The sequence below is a fragment of the Ursus maritimus genome, unplaced genomic scaffold, assembly GCF_017311325.1.
Source record: "Ursus maritimus isolate PB19 unplaced genomic scaffold, ASM1731132v1 scaffold_18, whole genome shotgun sequence".
In the NCBI taxonomy this organism is placed as follows: Eukaryota; Metazoa; Chordata; class Mammalia; order Carnivora; family Ursidae; genus Ursus; species Ursus maritimus.
Genome location: NW_024424230.1, coordinates 19,247,404 through 19,269,435, shown reverse-complemented (window position 1 = coordinate 19,269,435; position 22,032 = coordinate 19,247,404). Strand labels below are relative to the sequence as shown.

Below are 22,032 nucleotides of genomic sequence, written 5' to 3'. Positions count from 1 at the left end.
CCTTGGACACTCCAATCATTTCAAACTCTTCACCACTATTCCAGCTAAATGCTAAAATGGGCACCTTCTGACTGAATGCTTTTTCCCCTCTTATGAATTCTTTCCTAAACTTAAAAATCCAAGAAGCACAATCGCCGTAATTTCTTGGTCGAACGTCAATTTGCAATGTGTTATTTTGTAGCTTTTCCCAAATCTCATCAGCATTGAGTATTTCTAATATTGAATGCAGTTTTTTATTTTTAGTTATGAAAGCAATGCTTACTATAAAAAAAATCAAACAATACAGGAGTCTTTCAAGGCAAAAGACCAAGTATTTTGCACACACAAAACCAAGGAGGTCATTCCAGGCCACCCCACTTCGTCCCAGCGTCGGAGCAGCGGTGGAAGCAGCTCCTGGAACCAACATGCCACTCCTCCTATCTCTCTCACCGGCTGAGACACAGGGAGGGGCCAGCCCGCTGCCGTGCAGTCTCTACTGTCCGGGAGCATTCCTGGGCTGTTGGGGAGATGGGCAGGGGGGTGCTCGCGGCAGGGAGAAGAGCCACATCACAGAGGCTAAGGGCACGCTGGCTTGCCATCTTGTACGTATCCGCTTAGAGCCCCTAATACCCATTTTTATGCTAGAACAGAAGAGGGAAGGAGGCAATCATTTCTACAGAGGAAAAAGTTATTCCTGAGAAAAAGCCCGGGCTACAGAAATATTAAGACTGGAGGGAGGTTGGCCACCTTGCCGTCCCTCTCAGGTGAAAGCGCAGTGCAGGTTCTCGTGGGAATCCTGCCTTTGTTGCTCTGAGGCTCTTAATCTTTACGTTCATTCCACTTCTCCTTTCTCTCGAGAACATGGCCTGTGTGTGAGCTCTTGCTCGTGGCAAATGGACCTTCTAGGAATCACATCTATGGAAAATAGAGTATTGACGGTCCTGCCCGCCAGGCTCACAGTTTGGTTCTGACCAGAACAATGGGGGCCTTATCAGTCCTCTGGGGTGCTGAAGATAGTCAAGACTCTCTCCAGGTCCATTAGGGCTGCCTAACACCCTATCTTGCACATTTGCTTCTTAGTTATTGTAAAGCTTTTACATATTTAGGGAGCTTTTCCATCAAAATACTCTGGAATGGCTAGAGGCTCAGACACATTAATGATATCTGCACACATGTGCTTTTTATCCAAGTTCACAGCTCCTGGTCATTGAGGGTAAACAGTGTTATCAGTGATTATTATGGATTTAGTCAAATATATTTTATTCCTGTCATTTATGAGCACTTGTGTTGGCTGGTATTTACAATGTCGGGATTCTGTCACTTTGGCAACCTTCTGAGACAACATTTTTCCAATGTTACAGTGACATTTCAAAAACTCAGTATTTACAAGCAAACTACACCCTCTGGCTCTGTGATGGCGCAATTCAGTGGTTGTTGAACAAAGGGATACTCGTCTAGAAATTTCTTCAGGATGTACTTCCAGCTGCTACTGGCTATTACTTCATGGTCTAGGGTAGCCCTATGTTCTCTGGAAGAAAAAGGCTATAAAAACATCAAGGAAAAATTTCGATGTCACACACTATTGAAATTTTAACCATTTTGACTGTCTCCTGTGTGACGCTGACAAGTCTCTTAACCTCTCTGAGCTTTATTTTCCCATTTGCTATAAAGCAGCAGTAGGTACCAGGTGGCATTTAAGTCCTTTCATACTCTAACATTCTATCCTTAAGGATTTCAAGAATATAAACACAAGTTAAACTCATTATCATCAGTTTTTTTTTCATGTCCTATCTCAAGGTTAAAAGAAAAAGAATCATGTGAAGGAAATGTGAAGAAGAAAATCATGCCCTACTCAGCTCATCCACTTCTTCCCTGTTCCTACCCAGCCTCTGTGAAGCAAGATGCAACCCGGCGAGTGAAGGAGGAAATGCAGGGTGACAAGACGTAGTTGGCACTGCACCTCACCCCTCGGCTTCAAGGCCTCACCACGCTCAGGCGGATCGTGGTCCTTCTACCAGTGGAGTAGAGTCACTACCACCGACAGGTAACCGATACTCAGGAATTGTGCGCCATATTGTGTACAACTTGTAGTTACTTATGGGAAACATTCAAAATACTCTCTTTTGCGGCTCTCTAAAGACAACGCTCTGGAGATTGAGATTGCCGGGTTCATCACACCCTCTTTAGAAATGCAGTCTTTTTCACTGACAGAGAGAGGTCTCAGTGCTCTAAGCTGGATGATACCTAAGTTAACAGTGAAAAGAGAGAGGGAACCATCTATGAAAAGACTCGGGGGGCTATTTGCTCTGACAAAAAGTGTCACCAACTTTATCCAGAAATAAAGAAGCGATAGGGAAAATGATAAATCTGGAGCCAGAGGACTTTGTCCCCTAGTCCCATCTCTGCCACCTGCTATTAATAGTGACAAAATTGCTCTGAGTGTTTCTGTTTTGTTATCAATAAAATGGGGATTAAAAATAGTCCCTACCTCACTGGGATCACTGGCATGATTAATTTAAGACAAAAAATTTGCATGGAAGTGCTTAAACGTAAGTTATTTGCTTACAAGTTATATAATGTGTTACTGTTGTTGGTTCATTTATTCATTTACTCATCCATCCACTGAGACTTGAGCAAACACTCACTGAGTGTCCTCTGTTAGGCACTGGGGATAGAAATGACAGCCCTGCTCCCTGGGGTTTTCTGGCTGTGGAGAGTGTGACAATTGTCAGGAGAAAGAAGTGGCTACCTGAGCTCAGAAGACAGCCCCTCGTTCTGGCCTGGGTAGAACACCAAGTGTCCCTGGAGGAAACAATGCATGACCTGAATCTGAATGAAGAGCATGAGTTACCGTTAAAACGAATGTAAGGGGAGAAGGAGAAACAGAGTGAAGATATTCCAGGCCAATGGAAGGGCTCTTGTAAAGACAGAGAGAATTATGAAAGAGCCCTTAAGGGAACTACAAACAGCTCAGTATGGCTGGAACAGATGTGAGTGAGTGTGAAGGACAAGGCTGGAGGCCAAGACAACGGCCAAGCTATCAAGAGTTTGTACATCATGCTAAGGATGGGCCCCTGAAGCCATGAAGGGAGGCTAAGCAAGGGCATAACAGCAGTAGGGTTTTATGGAGAAAACAGCTCCAGCTGCCCTGTGAGGGAGAAGGTGGGGATGGAGGGAAGTAGAGCAGTAGAGACAGCAACAGTGGTAACTGGGAGTGTGCAGGATGGGGCAGATTTATTGGTACAGGAAGCAGAATCCATGAAATCTGAAAACTGAGGGCTTCTGGGGGTGAGGGAGACAGAGCAGTCTCTGATGGCACCTGGAGGTCAGTCACCAAGCCAACATAGATGGAAGGACTAATCTTGAGAGGAAATTCAATTGATAAAATTCAAGGTCAAAAGCACAATACTTTAATTGCCACATTTTACTCTAGTCCTTCGAAAAATATACCTAAATAAATGTAAGAATATGAACTTGGGAAGTATGTGTTAGAGCTGCCAATGAGATGACTCAAACCCTCTATGAAGGGAGTGATATCATGACCTTTGGGGAGTCAAGGAGGGGGGAATAAGGTGCTATTTCATAATAAATGTTTACTGAATACCCAAATGAAAGTATGGTGGAATATATTATTGTGGAATGTTCTGGAATGTTCTGATTGCTGGTTGAGGTTCTACAGAGCTGATTTAGTACGTCTGCATTCTATTTCTAGAGCAATATCTATAAATATCTAGAACACAGATAAAATTATTTGCACCAGGTAACTAAGGGAGACCTATTGACTAGAACTCCACAGGAGCCTCCAATCTTGACATCTGAGTTTCTGAAGGCACACTAGGAAATTTAAGAGGATAGTATAGTTACCTAGGATACAATGGGATGAAAATCTGCTCTGTAATGAAGTTTGAAATAGGAACGAAAGGGTGTATGTGTTATCTGCAAAAGAGAATAGGGAACAAGTTCTCCTAGAAATAAATCCAAGAATAATCCCTTCCCCCACGTGTAAAACCCCAAACTTAATATTCTTTCCATGGACATGATGACACCCAGCACTTGTGCTCTGGAAACAAATTCAAGCAAATCTTACTCGGTAACTAAGTACAAGTAGGACTGAGAAGAATAGGTCCCTATTAGTGATTTCTCTCTCGCCACAGCTAAGTGGTAGAGACGCAGAAAGACTCCTTGAGGGACAATGTCCGAGTAGTGGCAGCTGTTGACATTGCTCTTTACACATGTCATTGTCCACAGCACATCTTTTACCACTGCTGATGTTGTGTCGGACCAGTCACTCTCCACATAACAGTTCTGAGTCACAGAGCTCAGTGTGACAGTTCAAAAGTACTGGCAATAGATGTTTCCATAGAAGGCAATCACATCCAGGAGAAGAAAGTTCAGTGGATGGGGCTTCAAAGGAGTAGTATGGCCTGAATTAAGTAATATTCCCCAACTTGTGCATGAGTTTTGTTCAAAAAGTTTGTTTAGAATTTATAAGGTATTTTTCTATTAAAAAAAAAAAACCACAAAGTTGAAATCCTCCTAAGATCTTGAATTCTGAGTCTCTCAGGGTGTTGGACCCTACTTGTAAGCAATGACCCTATCTAGGACTCGGTTTTTTTTTTTTTTTTTTTTTAAATAATCTCCATGTCCAACATGGGGCTCGAACTCACGACCCGAGATCAAGAGGCTGAATGCTCTACCTACTGAGCCGGTCAGGCGCCCCTTAGGACTTGGCTTTTTATCCCCACTAACCTTTGAATCTCTGTGAACCATGAGAGGGGTAGAAAATACCCTCATTGATCAGAGACTGGGCATAATCTCACTAGCACAGACAACCCCCAGGGGAACCACATGACCACTGACTTTTATCAGTAGTCTTATCAAAAAAGAAAATTCATCATTTAAGCATGCAACTATTTTTAATCCTGACTGGTGATCAATAAGCCTGCTTGATTTTCTTCCTCCGCTACAGCAACAATCACTTCCTATTTATCTGTGACTCCTTCCTATGAAACCATCCACTTTCCAAAGGTCATCCGAGGATCTATATTCCAAGTCTGCGCTCACTTTGGGAATAGGCATCCAGGTCTCATTCCCTCAGTCCATTCACACGCTGCCCTTTGAATAGGACAAAACATTGTTTCTTTCTAAGAAACTACGCAATGAGAAACCTTCACATTCTCCTAAAAGGGTATATAGTTTTCTTCCTATTCATATAGTGCACATCTTGTCTTTGGAATTTTCTGACAATAGCAAGCAAGTTTACAAACTTTTCTTCTTGGTGCAATCACTGTACTTGTGGCGTGCTGAATTCACTACGAATCATTATAGAGACACCCTACATAAGTGTTTTATTCCTGTCTGGATAAAAAAAAATTACTTTATAGACATTTATTATTGACCCATTCTCCAAAAAAATGTAAATGTTAAGGTAAGGAACTTAATCTAATCACCTATATATGCTTTGTATGACCTCCTAACTCATTCCCTCCTCATATTAATTCCTTTTCTGCCATTACGGGGATCAAACTGATCTCTAGAAAGGATTGTGAAAATATCTATCAAAGTACAAGATGAGTTAAGATTTCGATCCTGATGTTGTAGCCATTGTGTCTTTTTAGTAATCACTTAAGAATTAAAGCTACACGCTGGGTCCTTTCCCTTTGACTTTATTTATCCTGCGTTTACTTCAGTGAGGCTCTCGGTGTTTCCTTCATACAACCTGCATGGTATATTCTTTTATAGTGAAGATGAGGGGAAAAGGAAAACAAAAGTGAGAATAGATGAAAGTGACTTATTATCAAAGTATGGGGAAAGCTAGCTACTTGGCTAAATAAAAAATAACATATTTAGTGATTTGTAATATAAGAATAAAATGAACTCACTGGGTCTCGGGAGGTCTGCAATATGATCTTTGCAAAAGGTAGCTTGCCAATTTAATTGAGGTAGGAGTTATTTAATTTTTTTACAGGTATAGTTTTCAATAAAACTACATATGCCTATAATACTGCAATGGCAGATGTGTCTCGATTATTAGAGGTGGGCTCAAGGGAATATATACAATGGATCTTGAAATCTGTAAGCAGCTGTTGGGGGGGGGAGGCTGAAATGATGGGGGAGGGCATTGTACCACACACACATGTTCCTTAAGTGCAGCAATGTTTTGTTATTTTACTGCAGGTGTATTACAAAGATGAAATTTAATAACTTACTGTATACAATACCAATAAAACTGAAAAGATTCAGTGCCCTGCTGTTCATTATCACTGTACAAATGAGCTCAGATTATTCTGTGTGCATGCACGGTCAAACCCCGGCACATAGGGACCCCCACAACTAGAGCTCTAGAGAATGGTCACTGCTTGAAAACCTCAATGATATTTCTTCCTAATTACTTTCTTATCACTGCATTGTCATCCCAAATTCACACAAACGTGGCTTTGAGGTAGGTTGAAAATAAGATATATCTAGTATTTTTTTTTTTAATGTCATAGAAAGCCTTCACTGGAAGATGTCTTTTGAAAGGAAAGGGTAATGAAATCAAGGAATATATAGATTTCATTAAGTACCGTAAGAATTAAACAGTGACAGTATACGCTATTCAACAAAACCCGGGGAAGCGCCGGGCCGAAGATGCTATCCCACCACAATGTGACTTCTCCCTTTATTAAGTACAAAAATAAGTGCCATACTATGAAAAAACATTTCGGCATTAGAAATGCTGAAGCAAATGCAGCTATGTATTCTTGCGGGGTTTCTTCTCCCAAGAAACTACTTCTGTTAGATAATAAATAACACCGTGAACATAAAAGGTCCATGCCTTAGGAAGCTCAGTTTAGTTTATCTGTGAGAGAAGGTGTATGTAAAGAAATCCACATAAATATCCAGAACACACACACACTTTGTTAAAGGATGAGGCTCAATTCTAAGCAGGTGACCATATCAGGCCCAGCAGCAGACTCGGTATCTATTCCTTTCTAAAGTATTTATTTTTAAAAAGATTATGGAGGTTTGTTGGTATCTTACAGTGTTCCCACTATTTTAATTTGGGGTCTCAGTTCTAAGAGTTTCAGAAGGTATCTCCTTAATGATGAAACCATTCCAAGCATGGCCACAGATAAAGGAATAAATATTTCTGCCACTCAATATTGAAAAGTTTTCCTGACGCTGCATTGGGAGTCTACTGCCTTTCTTATGGAAAGAAGCTACAGGGCTATACCGATCTCTACACACCACGGGCAGGTACGTTTCAACATGAAATTTTATCAACTAGTCCTCAGTGTTAATTTAAATCAATTGTTTAGTCATTAATTGATTTTCTCCTCTCTCTTTACATAGCAAAAATATAAAGATGAATTGAATGTCTAATTGCTAGTGGTCATTAAAAACCCTTGAATACTTTTTATAAGAAAAGAGAAGTTAATCCCAAGATTCTGGTGAAATCTCCATTTAGATATACCAGAACTTCACTTTTTTTGGTGCCTCATATTATCATCTCAAAGCAATTTCAATTTTTTTAATGCACTCGCTGTCCTGAACTATTGTATAAAACTTGCCTATGCTTCTAACACATATTTGTTGTTTCATGTATTTCACAAGTGAGTTAAATGCCATAAGTGAAAAATTATGGGGTCACATTTAAGAGCCTGCAAAAAGGTCTGGTTTCAGAATTTCACTGTACGTAGTTCTTATATTTTTGGAAAAATAATTTGATATATGAAGAATCCAAATTCATGTAATAGCAAACCATATTCTGCTTGCATTGCACAAAAAGGAAGGCCCAAATATAATCTATACATTTTTAAGAAAGTGTTCGTGCTGTTGCTAAAATGTGAATTGGCATATCCTTCCCCAGCCTTTTCACAGGGAATCTTTATTGGTTTTAATGAAATTGCACATGCTAATTCTGAGGATGTTACAAAAGAGATCATGCATATAGACACATGTGGTTTATTTAAAAACAATAACAGCAAAAAAAGGCCTCAGAGTCAGAAGCCATGTGCCCCCCTCCCCTTTCGAGCCCCCTTCCTCAAGGTGTTCAGAGTTCTAGCCCACTCGGGACAGACCTGAGTGAAACTACTGTTCCAGGCACCATGTCAGTCCCAGACTCTCCAGTGGGCCTGGAATCTACCAGAAGTGGTTTTCCAGATGGGCTGTAATACGGATCTTTGAGCCTAGAAATCTCATCATGGCTTGGGGCAGCAGGGAACCCACGGTGGAAGAGCACTGGCTTTAAATTGGGACATTTTAGAGTTCAAAATTTGGCTCTTGGGCTTGCTTGGGCTGTGTCCTCAGGCCTGCTTGCTTTACTTCTCTGGGCTTCGTTTTCTTAATTATTAAATGAGGACAATAATAATCACCATAGAGGTTTATACCAGTGCCTAATATTAAGTTCCCAGGCTTCCTCTAGATAGAGCCCAGACGAACATTTAGAAACCCATTCATTTTGACACCCACTCATCAGTCACATCAGGGTTGTGGAAAGACTGGGGAGGAGCCAGACCCACTATTTCGATGTCCCTCCATGGAGCAACCCTGAGCAACACAGCTGCCTACCAGACCCCATGGGTCAGCCACTGACGGTCAGCCTCATGAGGTCTTCAAGAATAATTACTAGAGTACAGAGGGAGCAATATGAGAATCTAGAGAAACTCCAGTGTTTATGACAAGATTAATCTAACAACGAGGGATACAGATTGTCATAAGGTCCCAAATTTCAGCAAAAGAATAGTAGAGTTTAGTTTGCCAGGAAACATACCTATAATTACCCCCTTCCTCCTGCAATTAAAGCTTTTCTGACCTTTAGCTGAGCTATAACTGTTGTTTTAGCAATATACTTTATGAGATTCGAAGAATGCTTTAATGCTCCCAGTACCCTCCAGTACCATGTTTAATACAAGCATTATTAACATTTATTTGTATATGTATGAAGTACTTAAATTACCAGCGCTAAAATATGAACAATGAAAGGAAGCTTTTCACAGAAGAATGTCAGCTATAAACGGAGATGGACTGATGGAGTTTTTTGAACAAACCACTAGTTCGAAATCTAGTACAGGGAAGCATCATCAATGCATGCTAAAACCATCAGGTCAAAGACCACTGCGGAACCAGGTACTTGCCCAGTGCTAATGTAGCAACACAAGAGTGTTTACTGGTTCCCTTTTTGCAAAGGGAAAGGTTTTTTTTACAATACAAAGATCTGGGGGTCTCCACTTTCACCAAGTGATTAAAGTTAGCATCACCAATAGCAACTTATCCTGACATTATATGCCTCCAGGTGGAATGCAGTATGAAGGACACAGCGTCATCTATGAACTACTCGGGCCAAAAATGTGGAACATCCATACGAAGAAATCTTTTGACCTAATTTAACAAATTAAACAGCACCACAAAGAAATAAATTCTGATCATTCTAGATGGGAGAATATTTTTCAAGACAACTGGCCTGATTTCTTTAAAGTAAACAGCATTTTTAAAAAAAATTACAGGAATTGCTCTAGTTTAAAAGAAATCATAAAGAGACATAGAAACCAAATACCACGCATAAATGCAATGACGGAAAAAAAAAAGCTATTGAAGACATTTTCATGGGGGCACAATTGAAGAAATCTGAATACAAATAGGGTATTAGATTAGGAAGCTATTGTTATTTTCTTTAGGGGTGATAACAGTATTTCATTTCAATGTTTAAGTGTTTATAATTTTAAACGACACATGCTGAAAAATCTAGGGGTGAAATCTTATTAGGTCTGCCACTTAAAAATGGTTCACTGAAAAATGTGTGTATGTATTTATATACATGAAGCAAATATAACAAATATTAACAACTGTTTAAATGGTGGGTATATGGTATTTCATTTTATTATCGTTTTCAACTTTTCTGAGTATTTGAAAATTTATACTATATAAGATTTCTAAAAAATTTTTTAACTAAATAAATGGAGCTTGATTGTCTCTGTTGATATCCAGAAAGCTGCTAATGGGGGTGTTGAAGGGAAAGTATACAAGAACTTCCCTTTGTTTTTCTCCTTAGATACCTAACAGATCAGTAGAGGGCCAATAAATATCTATTTACCAATACAAGGAAAGAATGGTTCCATTGTCCCCTCTGGTGAGCACTGGGGAGGCTGTTGGGTGAGAGGCACACCCATAGCATGCCCCCAAACAAACAAGCTGGTGCCCTGAAAACCTGCTTGGGGCAGAGTCACAATGGCATACCCACGGCAAACTCAGGCCCTGGGAGGTCCGAAGTCGTCATGATTTTAAATACTCTGTCCCACTGTCCTCCCCGGCACACTCAGAAAGGATGAGACTGGATTGCGACCTTTGGTTCCAATTACGCGCCCAGCAGAAACACAGAACATAGAATTCCCTTGTCGCTTCCTTTCAGAATGTTCAGGCCTCGAACAGTGAGACCACCACCAGGCTGGCAGTCAGATCCCTGAGGGTGAGGGATGAGGGACTCTCCACAGTATGACCTCTGTGTCCTTCCAGGGCCCACACAGCACGACAGAAGGGCAGACTTCCAAAGGGCTTTCTTTGAGACAATATGATTTTCTCATTTTTGTAGGTATGAGACCAGTGCTAAATATGGTTCTCATACATTGCCATCTTCAGACTTCCCTCTCTCAAAATGATTCCTAAACATGATGCAGGGGAAATAGGCATTAGGATATCACAATCCCCACCCTGCTAGGCACAGAGTACACATAGCAAGATAAAGCCGACGAGGTCCCTGCCCTGTAGGAGTCTACAGAATCTTGGTGGAAACCAGCATTCAACAAACATAAGTAATGGCAAATTCAAGAGGCACTATGAAGGGGACCTGAGGTGCTAAGGCGGGACACAGACATAGTACGTGAATGGAGGAAGGTCCTAGGAAGGAAGCACTAGACCCAGACTGACCCACTGTCCACCGTGAACAAAGCATAATGTCAAATTAAAAAAAAAAAACAAGATGTATTTCTGTTTCCACAAGATCTAAATAGCCATTTTTCTTAAGAAGGGATAAAGGATTTCATGCCTTCTTTGCTTATATCCTTTCCATTTTGACTTTAGATAAGGAAAACTTAAAGGAGCCCAAAGTTGTAGAATGAAGTCATTTGTAAATTCTTTTTGCATCAAAAATAAAAATAATTAAAAGAAAAAAAATCAATTCTTCAATGTGTCATTCATTTCAGAACCAACTATAATGTTTTATTTCAATGAACCCAAAACAATGAGGTTTATGAGCAAATCCAATTTCATATAGAGAAAACCCATTTTCTATACACTTTCAAAGTTTCTGGAATTTAACAAAAGTATCTGAGATTAAGCCTAATTCTTAAATCCTGTCAGTTTTAAGATCTCAACATCAAATAACTTTATCAGCATAGTCTCATTTGATTACTTGCTGAGAAAAAGAAAGAATGTGGATGAGGTTAAAGCCTTGGACTTCACTTGAGAAAACAAGATATGGGCTGGGACATTGAGTTGCAGAATTTCGCGTAAAGACTTCAAGGCATCTTCCTGATTTTCAGTAAATCACGAATTTTCACTGCCTTTCAATGAAGTACATATGCAATATACTTCCATGTCTTGAATAATCAAATTAAGGCAAGAAGTCTAAAAGCTTTTTCAAGGTCAGTGGCAATACCAGCTTTTGGACACTTCTTTAAAATAGAGTGTATTCCTATAGACCATTCTAGGAAATCATCAAACCTAGCTGCACAGTACAATCACCTGGGGAACTGTCAGAAAAGCAAAAGCCCAACTCATAAGATTCTAATTTAATTGGTCTCAGATAGGGCCCAGTTTTCCATATAGTGCACACCCCCACCCCCCCACCACCCCCCCACCCCCAACACCCCCCCCACACACCCCCACACACATCTTGCCCAGGAGATACTAATAATGAAACCACTGCTATAGACCTGGGCTATATTCCAAAAAAGAAAAGACAAACAATTCCTGATAATCAATCCTGAACTTCCATTTAGGGGGAAAACTTCTGCCTTAATAACAATCATTTGTGTTGACATCATCATTTCATTCAAAAACAGAAGATTTCGGCAAGATAAAAAAGTTTGCAATCGCCAAACATTCTCTTCAAAGCAGCAAAAGAGGCCAAAAGCAAATGACATTTTTTTCCTTTTGTCATCTGCAGTGATGCCCATTAGGTATTAGCTATTGGTTATCATATTAAGGTTGGACTATCTTGCGAAAAACTTTATTTCCGCTCATTTTCATTTCTGTCAGACTTTCCATTATAAATTTTATTTTCTCTGCCAGTAAAAGTAGTATGAGGTTGCAATTTGGCAAGAACATTTTAAGCCTGGGTGTGATTTCCGTACCCCAATTTGATTTAAATTAGTTTTGCCATATTTAGTGAGAACTAAAAAAAAAAAAGTCCATTTGGCTGCTTTGCTTTGTCTATTGGTTCATTTTCTATACAATTTCAAAAGTCTGAAAAAGTTACCATGTGTACTTCTGATAATTTTACGTGGAAATGCATTAATGAATTCATATTATCCCATTACTATTTAAAATGAAAACAACTTAATAAAGATCCTGCCAGCATTTGTTTTTTGGCTAAAATATCTGCTTTTTAAAAAGCCACGTGTCTATCACTATTAGTGTTAAATCCTCAAGAGAAACAGAATGGAGATTATATATACATATATAATCATATTATTTATATATATATATTTTTTTTTTAACCTGATACATTTTTGAGATAACATACATTTCAAAATAACAATTTATTTCTCCAGGACAGCGTTTCGCTACCTGTTGCTTACCACCACTATTTCTCTACACCAAACAAAAGGCTATTGGGACTGGAATAAGCATCTTCACATGTAACAGTGCTCATCCCTCTAAGTCCACAGGATACATTGTTATAATACGATAAAGCTGCTTTTGGAGCTCCTCAGGGCATATCATCTAAAGGATTTCCACCCAGCATCTCTAGAATGTAGTAAACAGGAGAAACAAAAGCTTCCTCTCCAGGAGAGCCACTCACCTTGCCACACAGTGGGGAATCATTTCAGCTGTGATCTGCTACTTAGACTTGAAGCCCAAGATACCAGAGACTTTGCCTTTCTTTTTGGTTTGCATAGCTGGTGTTGGAGACAGGGATATTCAAAAAGCAATTCGGCACAAGAGAAACATTCACTGGAAGACACACTATGGTCTGCTCTATTCTCAGATTTCACGGAGAGCAGAAATTCATAATATGGGCACTTTTCCGCTCCAGCCCCTATTTTCTCAATCAGGGAATTTCCGAAATTTTGCTTTTATTTATCCTTAAGTGATCATGCTGTTTATGGATACTGCTGAGACCATGCTAAGCACAGATAGTCAGTTCTTGCAAGACTCACAACCATGAAGCAGAAATAAGAAAGAGAGAAATCTCCACACTCCACAGCTACATTATGAAGACTTTTTAAGAAAAGCACATGCAGTCATACTCCGATATACAACAGAATTTTCCTGGACACGAATGTCTCAAAATGAGCTTTCCAAGGCCCAGAAATTCAGCCATCACACACCAGTCCGTCCACCTCTACTCCACCCTCTGCCCCCTTCCACTTCTCACCTTGTGTTTGCCAAAAAAAATAACTTCAGTTTCACCCGAGGGAAGTATTTCCCACAAACCGAGGGAGGGTCTGCGTCCCTGCACATACACAGACAGACTCACGCGGTCTGGATGATGCTTTAACAAGTTAAGGGGCCTCGCGCTTACTCAGCAGAGGAAATCTTTGTGTCTGTGAGGAATCACGCCAATTCCTATTAGTAAGAAAGGATACAGGGGCGAGGAAGCCTATTCTCTCATTGACCAGAAAAAGAGGCCCGGCGAAAACAGAGACCTCTGCCATGACCATCTGCAAAAAGGAAGGATGTTGTCAACTTTCTTCTCCCCCAAACTCTAACGACCTCTGCCTTGACCCTCAGAAACCAGATACACAGGAACTGGCTCTTCTGCAGGAATGGGGAGCTTTACACTAGAGACTCGGCACTAAGAGGCTTGTCGCCCGAGCTATCTGCCCCGAACATTTGCACTCACATTCCAAAGATGTTTCCGTTGTGCTGGAATGGCTGTAAATTTCTTTCCTGCAGAATTCTTTCCAAACAAACTGCTATGAACTGTACCGTGCAGCCTGTGTGGCAGGAGTTCTAACCAAGCACCGGTTCACCTCATTGCAACCAAGCTTTCAGATGCCGAACAGGACTGAAGGGGTGGCTGGGCCAGAGGAGGCAATTTTAAAAATGCAAATACATCCAGGGGGGATAAAAAAAAAAAAAAATCAACCTCCACCAGAATTCCACCTCTAGTGACATATGACTGATACATAAAGGTAACGTCCTTCATAGGCTGTTTAATTGCTGAAACTGTCTGCTTACATTTTCCAGGGTATATGAAGCAGGTTGTTTCAAAAATTCAAAACCGAATTTCTTTCCCATATCATTAAAGAAAATGGGAGGGTGAGCGGGTTCGAGAGCAAGCATTCCCTTTCTAGCATAAGAAGAATGTATATTCTGTTTGGGTAGAGAGCTTTGAATATGAGAGAGGATTATTAAATTCTATCAAGAGTTCTCCCAAGTAAGGAACCAACGCACTTACAAAAAAAAAAAAAAAAAGTCTAAATTCTAAGCAAAATAAAAGATTTTAAACATACGATTAATACCGATACTGAAGTTAAAAAGAAAGCATCTATAAAAACTCAATTGTCCTAAAACAAAGCTTATACTTTTGGCTCTGGGTGGTATTTTTAGAACTGGGCTTTCTCTGGAGAGTGCAAAGTATGCAAATGCAGAGTGCACAGAGACACAAACACACACATGCTATACCTTTGTATTACACTGGCATTTTATTATTTCATTAAAGTACTCTTATTTTTCTAGCTCACGCATGCTTCCCTTGAGACGGCTTTGCTGTTAGCCTGCTGGCCTTGACTTCCAGCCAAAAACAATTCAGAAACAAAAAGGGACAACAAATCATATTTTCACAGACATTTTTATCCCTCAATACAACCCTGTTTTCACACAACATCATCCAGCCCCTATGAAAACTATAATTTAGGGCAATAACCACCCGAACCCAGGGTCTGACACATGGCTGCACGAAGTATTTCTAGTGTAAGAAATTCTTAAGTTCTTAATTGCAAATAAACTCTTTTGATAGAACCACTTTAACCGACATTGCTAGTTTGCAAACAGTGCCACTGGTACCGGCTGATGGATTAAAAAAGAGAAACAAGCCAGTGAAGGCAGTTCTGATGCGGCAGGGATCTAGAGACGAGGGGTTTATTACTTCCAAGCTCTGTGCTATTTCATTACTTTTTAAAAGAGAGAGGCGTCGGCAGACTCTCGGTGCATCTTAGTGCCACGCTTGAAAATGCATCACCTAATTTACAAAACAAACCGATTTACCAGGTTCAATCTCTCAACCCTTCCCCAAGCAAGATTCTCACTTACCTGGTGGCAACCCTGTAAGTTTGATTCTCTCCCATAAGATGCGTATGAGCCCCTTTCCGTTTTACCTGCCAAGAGAAACAACAAAAAAAGTGTAAATTATGTTTTTCCTTAAAAAAAAAAAAAAAATCTCCAGGTAACAGACATCCACTTCTCTTCCCCGATGTTTACATACGTAAAGTAGGCACTACTGGCAATGTATGCAAGCAAGAGAGGGAATAACACTTCCTCACTCTGGCTATGATAAACTGGAAAAAAAATATCCTTCATTCCTATTCTTAGCCAAACTGCTCCACACTTCCAAAAACTGTCATTCCAATGGCCTCCACTTTCTCTAACAAACAAATTGTCAGCCCTTATTTTCACTTTCTTTCTCTCGCAAAATTTAAACAATTTCATTTTTATTTACACAGCAGGCAAATTATCTATGTAATGACCCTAGTCTAGTAATTCCCATTGATTATATTGACACTTAATGGTGAGGCCAAAGCTAATCAATCAAGGCTCTCCAGATGGTGAAAATAGCGAGAAACTACTCAAAATTCTGAGACTCTCTCTCTTTTTTTAAACTCCCTTTCCCAGGGGTACACCCCATCACGATCAAGGCGATGATGGAATTTGCATTGGGGAAAGGGGGCTTTTGCAAAATTGTCCCCTCTGAATCCAAGTTCATATTCTACCAATTGACCCCGTGGAACAAGGGATAATGGACTGTCCATGTCTCGTGCCAAGTCTAACAACTCAGTCTGTATCTGTAGATGGCTCTACACAGCCTCAGGTGCTATTTGGCCACATCTAAAGACAAAATCAAGGCTCCTCATTTGTTTTTTTTAAGATGTTTAGCCTTACTAATCTGCAAGGGAGACAATGAAGCCACATAACGAGAGATCTATCAGCAGTAGCATTTAGTGACATGTAAGGAGTTGTCATAGAAAATTGATCCATATTAGGACATCAAAAAGGACTAGTGGCATGACCAAGTATCCAAAAGACAAACCCAACCCCACCCCACCCAAGACGGAGGGATACTCCTCTCTTCAAGACTAGAGCTGAGGGGGACGTAGTACTTTACCCAGGACTCTACTATTCTTCTTTCCAATGGGAAGATTCAAAACTAGTATTTTGAGAGACAGAATTGAAATCCTTCTAAAGTTTATGACCCCCAAGTTTTCCTCCCTCCACTCCAGTTAAAATAAATGTTAAAAGTAACGGCAGTCATTTTTTATCTTTTGGTTCAATGACAATGCTATTAGAGTCCACCTTCCTGACACCGTACAAAGAACGGATCTTTAATAAATCTTCTATCTTGTCAAAAGTGTACCTGGTATCGAAGTCACTACATACATAAAATGGAAGGTGATTTTCAAAGAAAGCCAAACCTGAATCTTAAAATTAACCCTCTCTCCCTCAGTATTAACCTTCCTACTGGCTTCAGTGAATCTCAGGTTTAGGAAAACACTCCCCACTGCTCCCCCATTTCTGGTATAGTGTTCAGGGCAAAGTAGAAGATCAATGCCCATATCAGCTTCAATTCCAATGAAACAAGATACCATCTCATAGACTGTCAGTCCTGAAAGATCTAAGAGAATAACTTCCTAGTGTATGAGGATTTTACATTAAAGCAAAGATGTATTTACCCATTTCAGAAGCATAAATGGTCATATACATATATTTACTCTTCTGTGTAAGTCAAATGTAGGCTACTTATACCCTTTTAAATATTACTAACAGAGAAATTCAACCTTTATGAACTATGAAATGATGTATGTCCTTCCTTAAGTTCTTGCGTCTAAAAAGCCTCAACACAACTACCACATAGTTCCCTTTGACATCATATGCACATGTTGAACTGCCAGAAAAGCAGGTCTGGAGAGGTAGGGAGGCAGGCAGACAGACAGAAAGATAGATGGATAAAGCAGAATTTACTCTGACTTCCTAGGAAATTGAACGTCTAGTGTCCTGTTTGGGTAATTTCCAAAAATTGGATTGCAAAATACAGTAAGAAGGAAGAAGGGTTATCTATTTCTTTTGCCTAGAAGGAATTACTGAAGCTATCCCCTATAGAATCTCACCAGCTGGCATTATTTCCCAACCCGACTCCAGCACATAGACCTGGAGAGATGAATTTTCTTACCAGGATTTGTCTCAATTCATATATATATGTTGGGACTATTCCACCCATTATTTTAAAGAAGGTCAGTGCAAATAGTAAGGGAGAGAGAAAGAGAGAGAGAGAGAATATGAATGAAAATAAATGGGAGAGAAAGGAGAGAAATCTAGAGAGGAGGAGTGGAATGAAAAGAGCAAAGGGGTAGGAAGGAAGGGAGAGAAGAGAATATGAATTCACGCTGCACAGAGTCCCCAAAGTACTCTTGGCTACACAGACCCGGCATTCTTTACTATCATATCAGATACAGACTGCTTAATCTTAATTTTGCTTGTTAAAAAATATTTATCCAGATACAAAAATAAACCCACTGCAAATTACAAGTTGTCAGGGTTAAAAATCTACTCCTGTTTGTGTGGGGGAGGATAAGAGACCAGCATAGACATGAATCATTCTCAGTAATTTGAGTGTTTCCATGACATCAATGGGCACCCGTCCAGGACTCTGTCGAAGTCTGCGAGGTACCAAAGAGGCAGCGCAGCCAGCAGGAGGCTGGGAGGTGCACTTTTTTTTTTTTTATTTTTTTTTTTTTTTTTTTTTGGGTTTTGCTGTTTTTTTTTTTTAGGATTATGCTCCTTGTAAAGATTTCATCTGTAGCATCCACTTTTACCATCAAAGAGATAGCTCCAAGATTCTGAGCGTACACATTTCATTCTGATAGTGTAAGCCTTTAACTTTATTACATCTTTTTGTTTCCAAATTCAACTATAAATCTGCCCTCAGAGCCCAAACCCCTGTTTGGGAGCAAAATAATCAGGGACTGTGGATAAACCCAACACCTTCTCAAACATATGAGATCTATTCCCATCATTTGCTAATGACAAACAGCAGCCATTTTACAATGACATCTCAGTTTCTAAAACACGTACACACATACATATACATATATATATATATATGTGTATGTATCTTTTGTGTAAACTGCCCATTAAAAATTAGCTATGGTTTTGATGTCGATTTTCTGCTTAAAATTCACTGCAACATTTGTTTCAGATAATAAAATGTTCAAGAGCGCTGATAACATGTTTGAGGAGGATTCTTAAGTGACTATCTGTGCTCATGAACACAAAAGCCCCTCAATATCTGCGTTTACTCTATGTCAGGCATGGATTTTTGTCACTTAGACCAACTGGCTGGCGCGGACAGCTTCTTTCCTCCTTTCTCCATTCTTCGACACCCACCTCCCCCCATCCCCACAACCACAACGGAGCTTTGAAAGAGCGAAAGACCCTATTTTCCCAATATTTAAAAGAGATAGCAGTGATGAACAAACCCGGCGCGTTCACTGCGGAATTTTCGAGACGACCCTCCAGTACTAGAATGCGACAGCCGCTGCGGATATTTTTTGGCACAAAGACAATGGTGGCAGTGCCAAGCCCCATGGCTAAAACTACTCAAAAGAGGCATAAGGGTAGCATTAATCGCTCAAGTCTTTTACTGCATGGAGTACTGTTGTCCATATTTTAGAAACTAAAAGTACCCGTTAGTAACATTTGTTGTATGCCCATAAAGGGGGGGGGGATTCTGAAATATATACCAGAAACCAATCTTGTCAGGCATTTGATTCATTTTTATACCTAAAAGGACCAAATGTTAAATTTTGCTGCTGGTGATGATTTGCCTTGCATGAAGCGAATGATATGACCTAATGGAGCACACTGAAGGCTGAATGAAAGCTATAGAGACGATTTCATATAAACTAAGTCGACATATTGGCTAAACAACTTTCTTCTGCAAAAATGATGTATACAAGGAACATGTAATACTATGTCACAATTTTTTAAATTAAGCAAGAAAAACGCTGTAAATGAGCAGACACAACATCCGTCAATCAATCCTCCTGGAGACAAAGGAGATCAACACGCAGCCCCTTCTCCAGAACAAGTCAGCATCTACAGTGAGCAAACAATCCAGAAAGTCAACACGTGTTTTGACCAAATTGAACCCATCAGCTGCTAAAACCTACATTTAAATTTGACTATTAAAAATGGCAGCAATTGATAATCAATAAAGGATTCCTTTGCCTCTTCTGTTGCCCTTGAAAAACTAATCTAAGCAGAAAACATAAGCTGCTTCCAATTTTTAAAAAAATTTGTGTTGATCTAGTCAATAATCCTTTATCTGGTTGCCCCAGGAAGGATAAGGGGAAAAAATGTTTTTTGTTTGGGGACAGTATTGTTAACAAATGTCTATATAATTCCAAATTTAGTACTTTTATATTCTTATATCATTTTCTATTTGACTTCTAATTTGTTCTTTCAGTATATCTGTGGTATCCTACTGTAAGAGAATGCCAAGGGAACTGGATGAGAATGAAAATATTACTTGAAGGAAAAATGATCTCATAAACCCATTCATTCACAGGGATACATCCAAGAAGTATCAGCTCTGGTCTATCACTACACCTGAACGTTCTAATCCACGTGGAAACAGACAAGAACAACTTATTGATACTATGATTTCTGCAGATAAGCTGTGGCGCAGAAGACCGCACTGTTGGGTGACCAGCAGGTGATAACAAGGTCAAGTTTGGGTTTCTAGTCTTTCATTCATACTTTTAAAATTATATATAAATGGTAGGTATCTCACCCACCACTGAAAAAGATGCACCTGTACCAGTGGAACATAGAATCCCATGAAAAGCCTTAATGAAAAATTATCTGATGCTTCAGGACAAACCAAGCAAGGCTGTTTCACTGTTAATCCTCATTCTGGGAACTGAAGAATGAGCCTTTTGTTCCCTGGCATCAGACTAGGGAACTCATCATAACCATGTTCGGATCAGAATAAATCTCTGTCCCTGTCCCCACCCCAACACATCCCTGGTACCCTATTAATTAGTATTATGATTATGATGGTGATGATTATTATTTTGCATATTGAAAAGACTACTTCTTTAAGCAATGACTGAAATTTTTGGTGGTTCTGAAAATATACATGAGGTTATTATTTATAGTCCTCTCATCTTTTCCATGCTCACTTTTCCTCCTTTACCCAAATAAGAATAGCTGAGTCCTGGCTATGTATTTTTGCCCACTACGCAAAGGGCTTATGCAGACTGATTTCTTCAATCTGCACAACAACGCTGGGTGGCAGATGATATAAACACCCATTTTGTAGATGAGGAAACTGAGATACAGAAAATTGCCCAAGGCTACACAGGCAGTAAGTGACCTAACCAGGATTCAAACCCTGGCACTTTGATTCCAAAGGCTGTGCTCTTAGCACTACTCTGTGCTGTTGGTATTTAAACTCTGGGGGAAAAAAAATCTATAAATAAGCAGGAAGCCCAATACTGAAGACTCAAATCCCAGAGCTCAAAACACTCATGAATTTGATATGAAATTAATGAAAGTGTCTTATAGGTGGTAATAATTTACATTTACATGGTGTTTTATCCCTAAAAGGTCTCTTGGTACTTTAGAGCTGTGCGAATGGTATACACCAGAACCCGTGACGTCGTACAATAAGCTGCAACCATCTCCATGTTAACTTGAAGCAACTAATCAACAAGAACATGGCAGCAGACTGCATCTCTACACATTCCCTGTGTGAAGAGTATGACTCCGTATTAAGATGCACAGAGAAGAGTGGAAGAAAAAAATAACATTATAATATCGGACAATGCAGCATCGCTCACAAGGGTCTTCTCTGGAATAGTAACCCCACAACAGGCTCCCCAAAACAAAAGGAAGGCTAATTTAAAGAGCCTAGGAAATGTTACACACTATCTACATGTGTGTAGAAATGTTACACCCTCCCCCAGAAATGTACATTATATCTTAACATGTTAAAGCCTCTGACAAGTCCTGCAGTGAAGACATTTAATTTAGCTTAATACTATCTTTCCTAAACTTATGTGAATACACATACCTAACCCATACTTTTTTGTTTCTTAATACAAGTCACAAGGAACTTAGGGAGCTACTACTATAAAACAAAACCAAAAATAACTTACCACTATGAACGTATTAGGTTAATATATGTTTGTAATTTTCTATGAAATAAGTAAAAAAAATCGTGTTTTATTTTAATTAAATCGACCTAAAATCAATGTTCACTATTGGTGACGTTTCTATGCAGATACACCTCTGTTATTCTGACTAGCTGGTCAACTTTACCCCAGATCCTTGTTTGGTGCTGAGAGCCTGCATTCACAAGAAATCAGAAATTGACCTTATTCTTCTGATTTCTACAATTCGAAGAGCATTGGTTCTCTCCTACAGAATCCTGCTGTACCAGGACAACTTGGTCTTCAATCCATAGGCATTCAAAAATCCAAATTTAATAAATCTGATGCTAAAACAATTACAACTCAATTTCAGCAGATAAACTAGTCATTCCACAGCCTAGAAAATTCTCTTCCTCCCCTTCTTCCTAAATTGAGACCAGAAAGAAAAGCGGGGCGCGGGGGGGGGGGGGCTTAGTGG

At 39.7% G+C, this 22,032-nt stretch overlaps 1 protein-coding gene across 7 annotated transcripts in view; it reads right to left on the bottom strand.

Moving 5' to 3' along the window:
• Nucleotides 1–22,032, bottom strand: part of TCF4 (transcription factor 4) — a 346,179-nt gene that overhangs the window by 160,075 nt on the left and 164,072 nt on the right. For all 7 annotated transcript variants that reach the window (XM_040632487.1, XM_040632484.1, XM_040632490.1 and 4 more), the window contains exon 6: nucleotides 15,439–15,503. In XM_040632487.1, coding sequence (XP_040488421.1) covers nucleotides 15,439–15,503 — 65 coding nt within the window. The remainder of the gene's footprint in view (nucleotides 1–15,438; nucleotides 15,504–22,032) is intronic.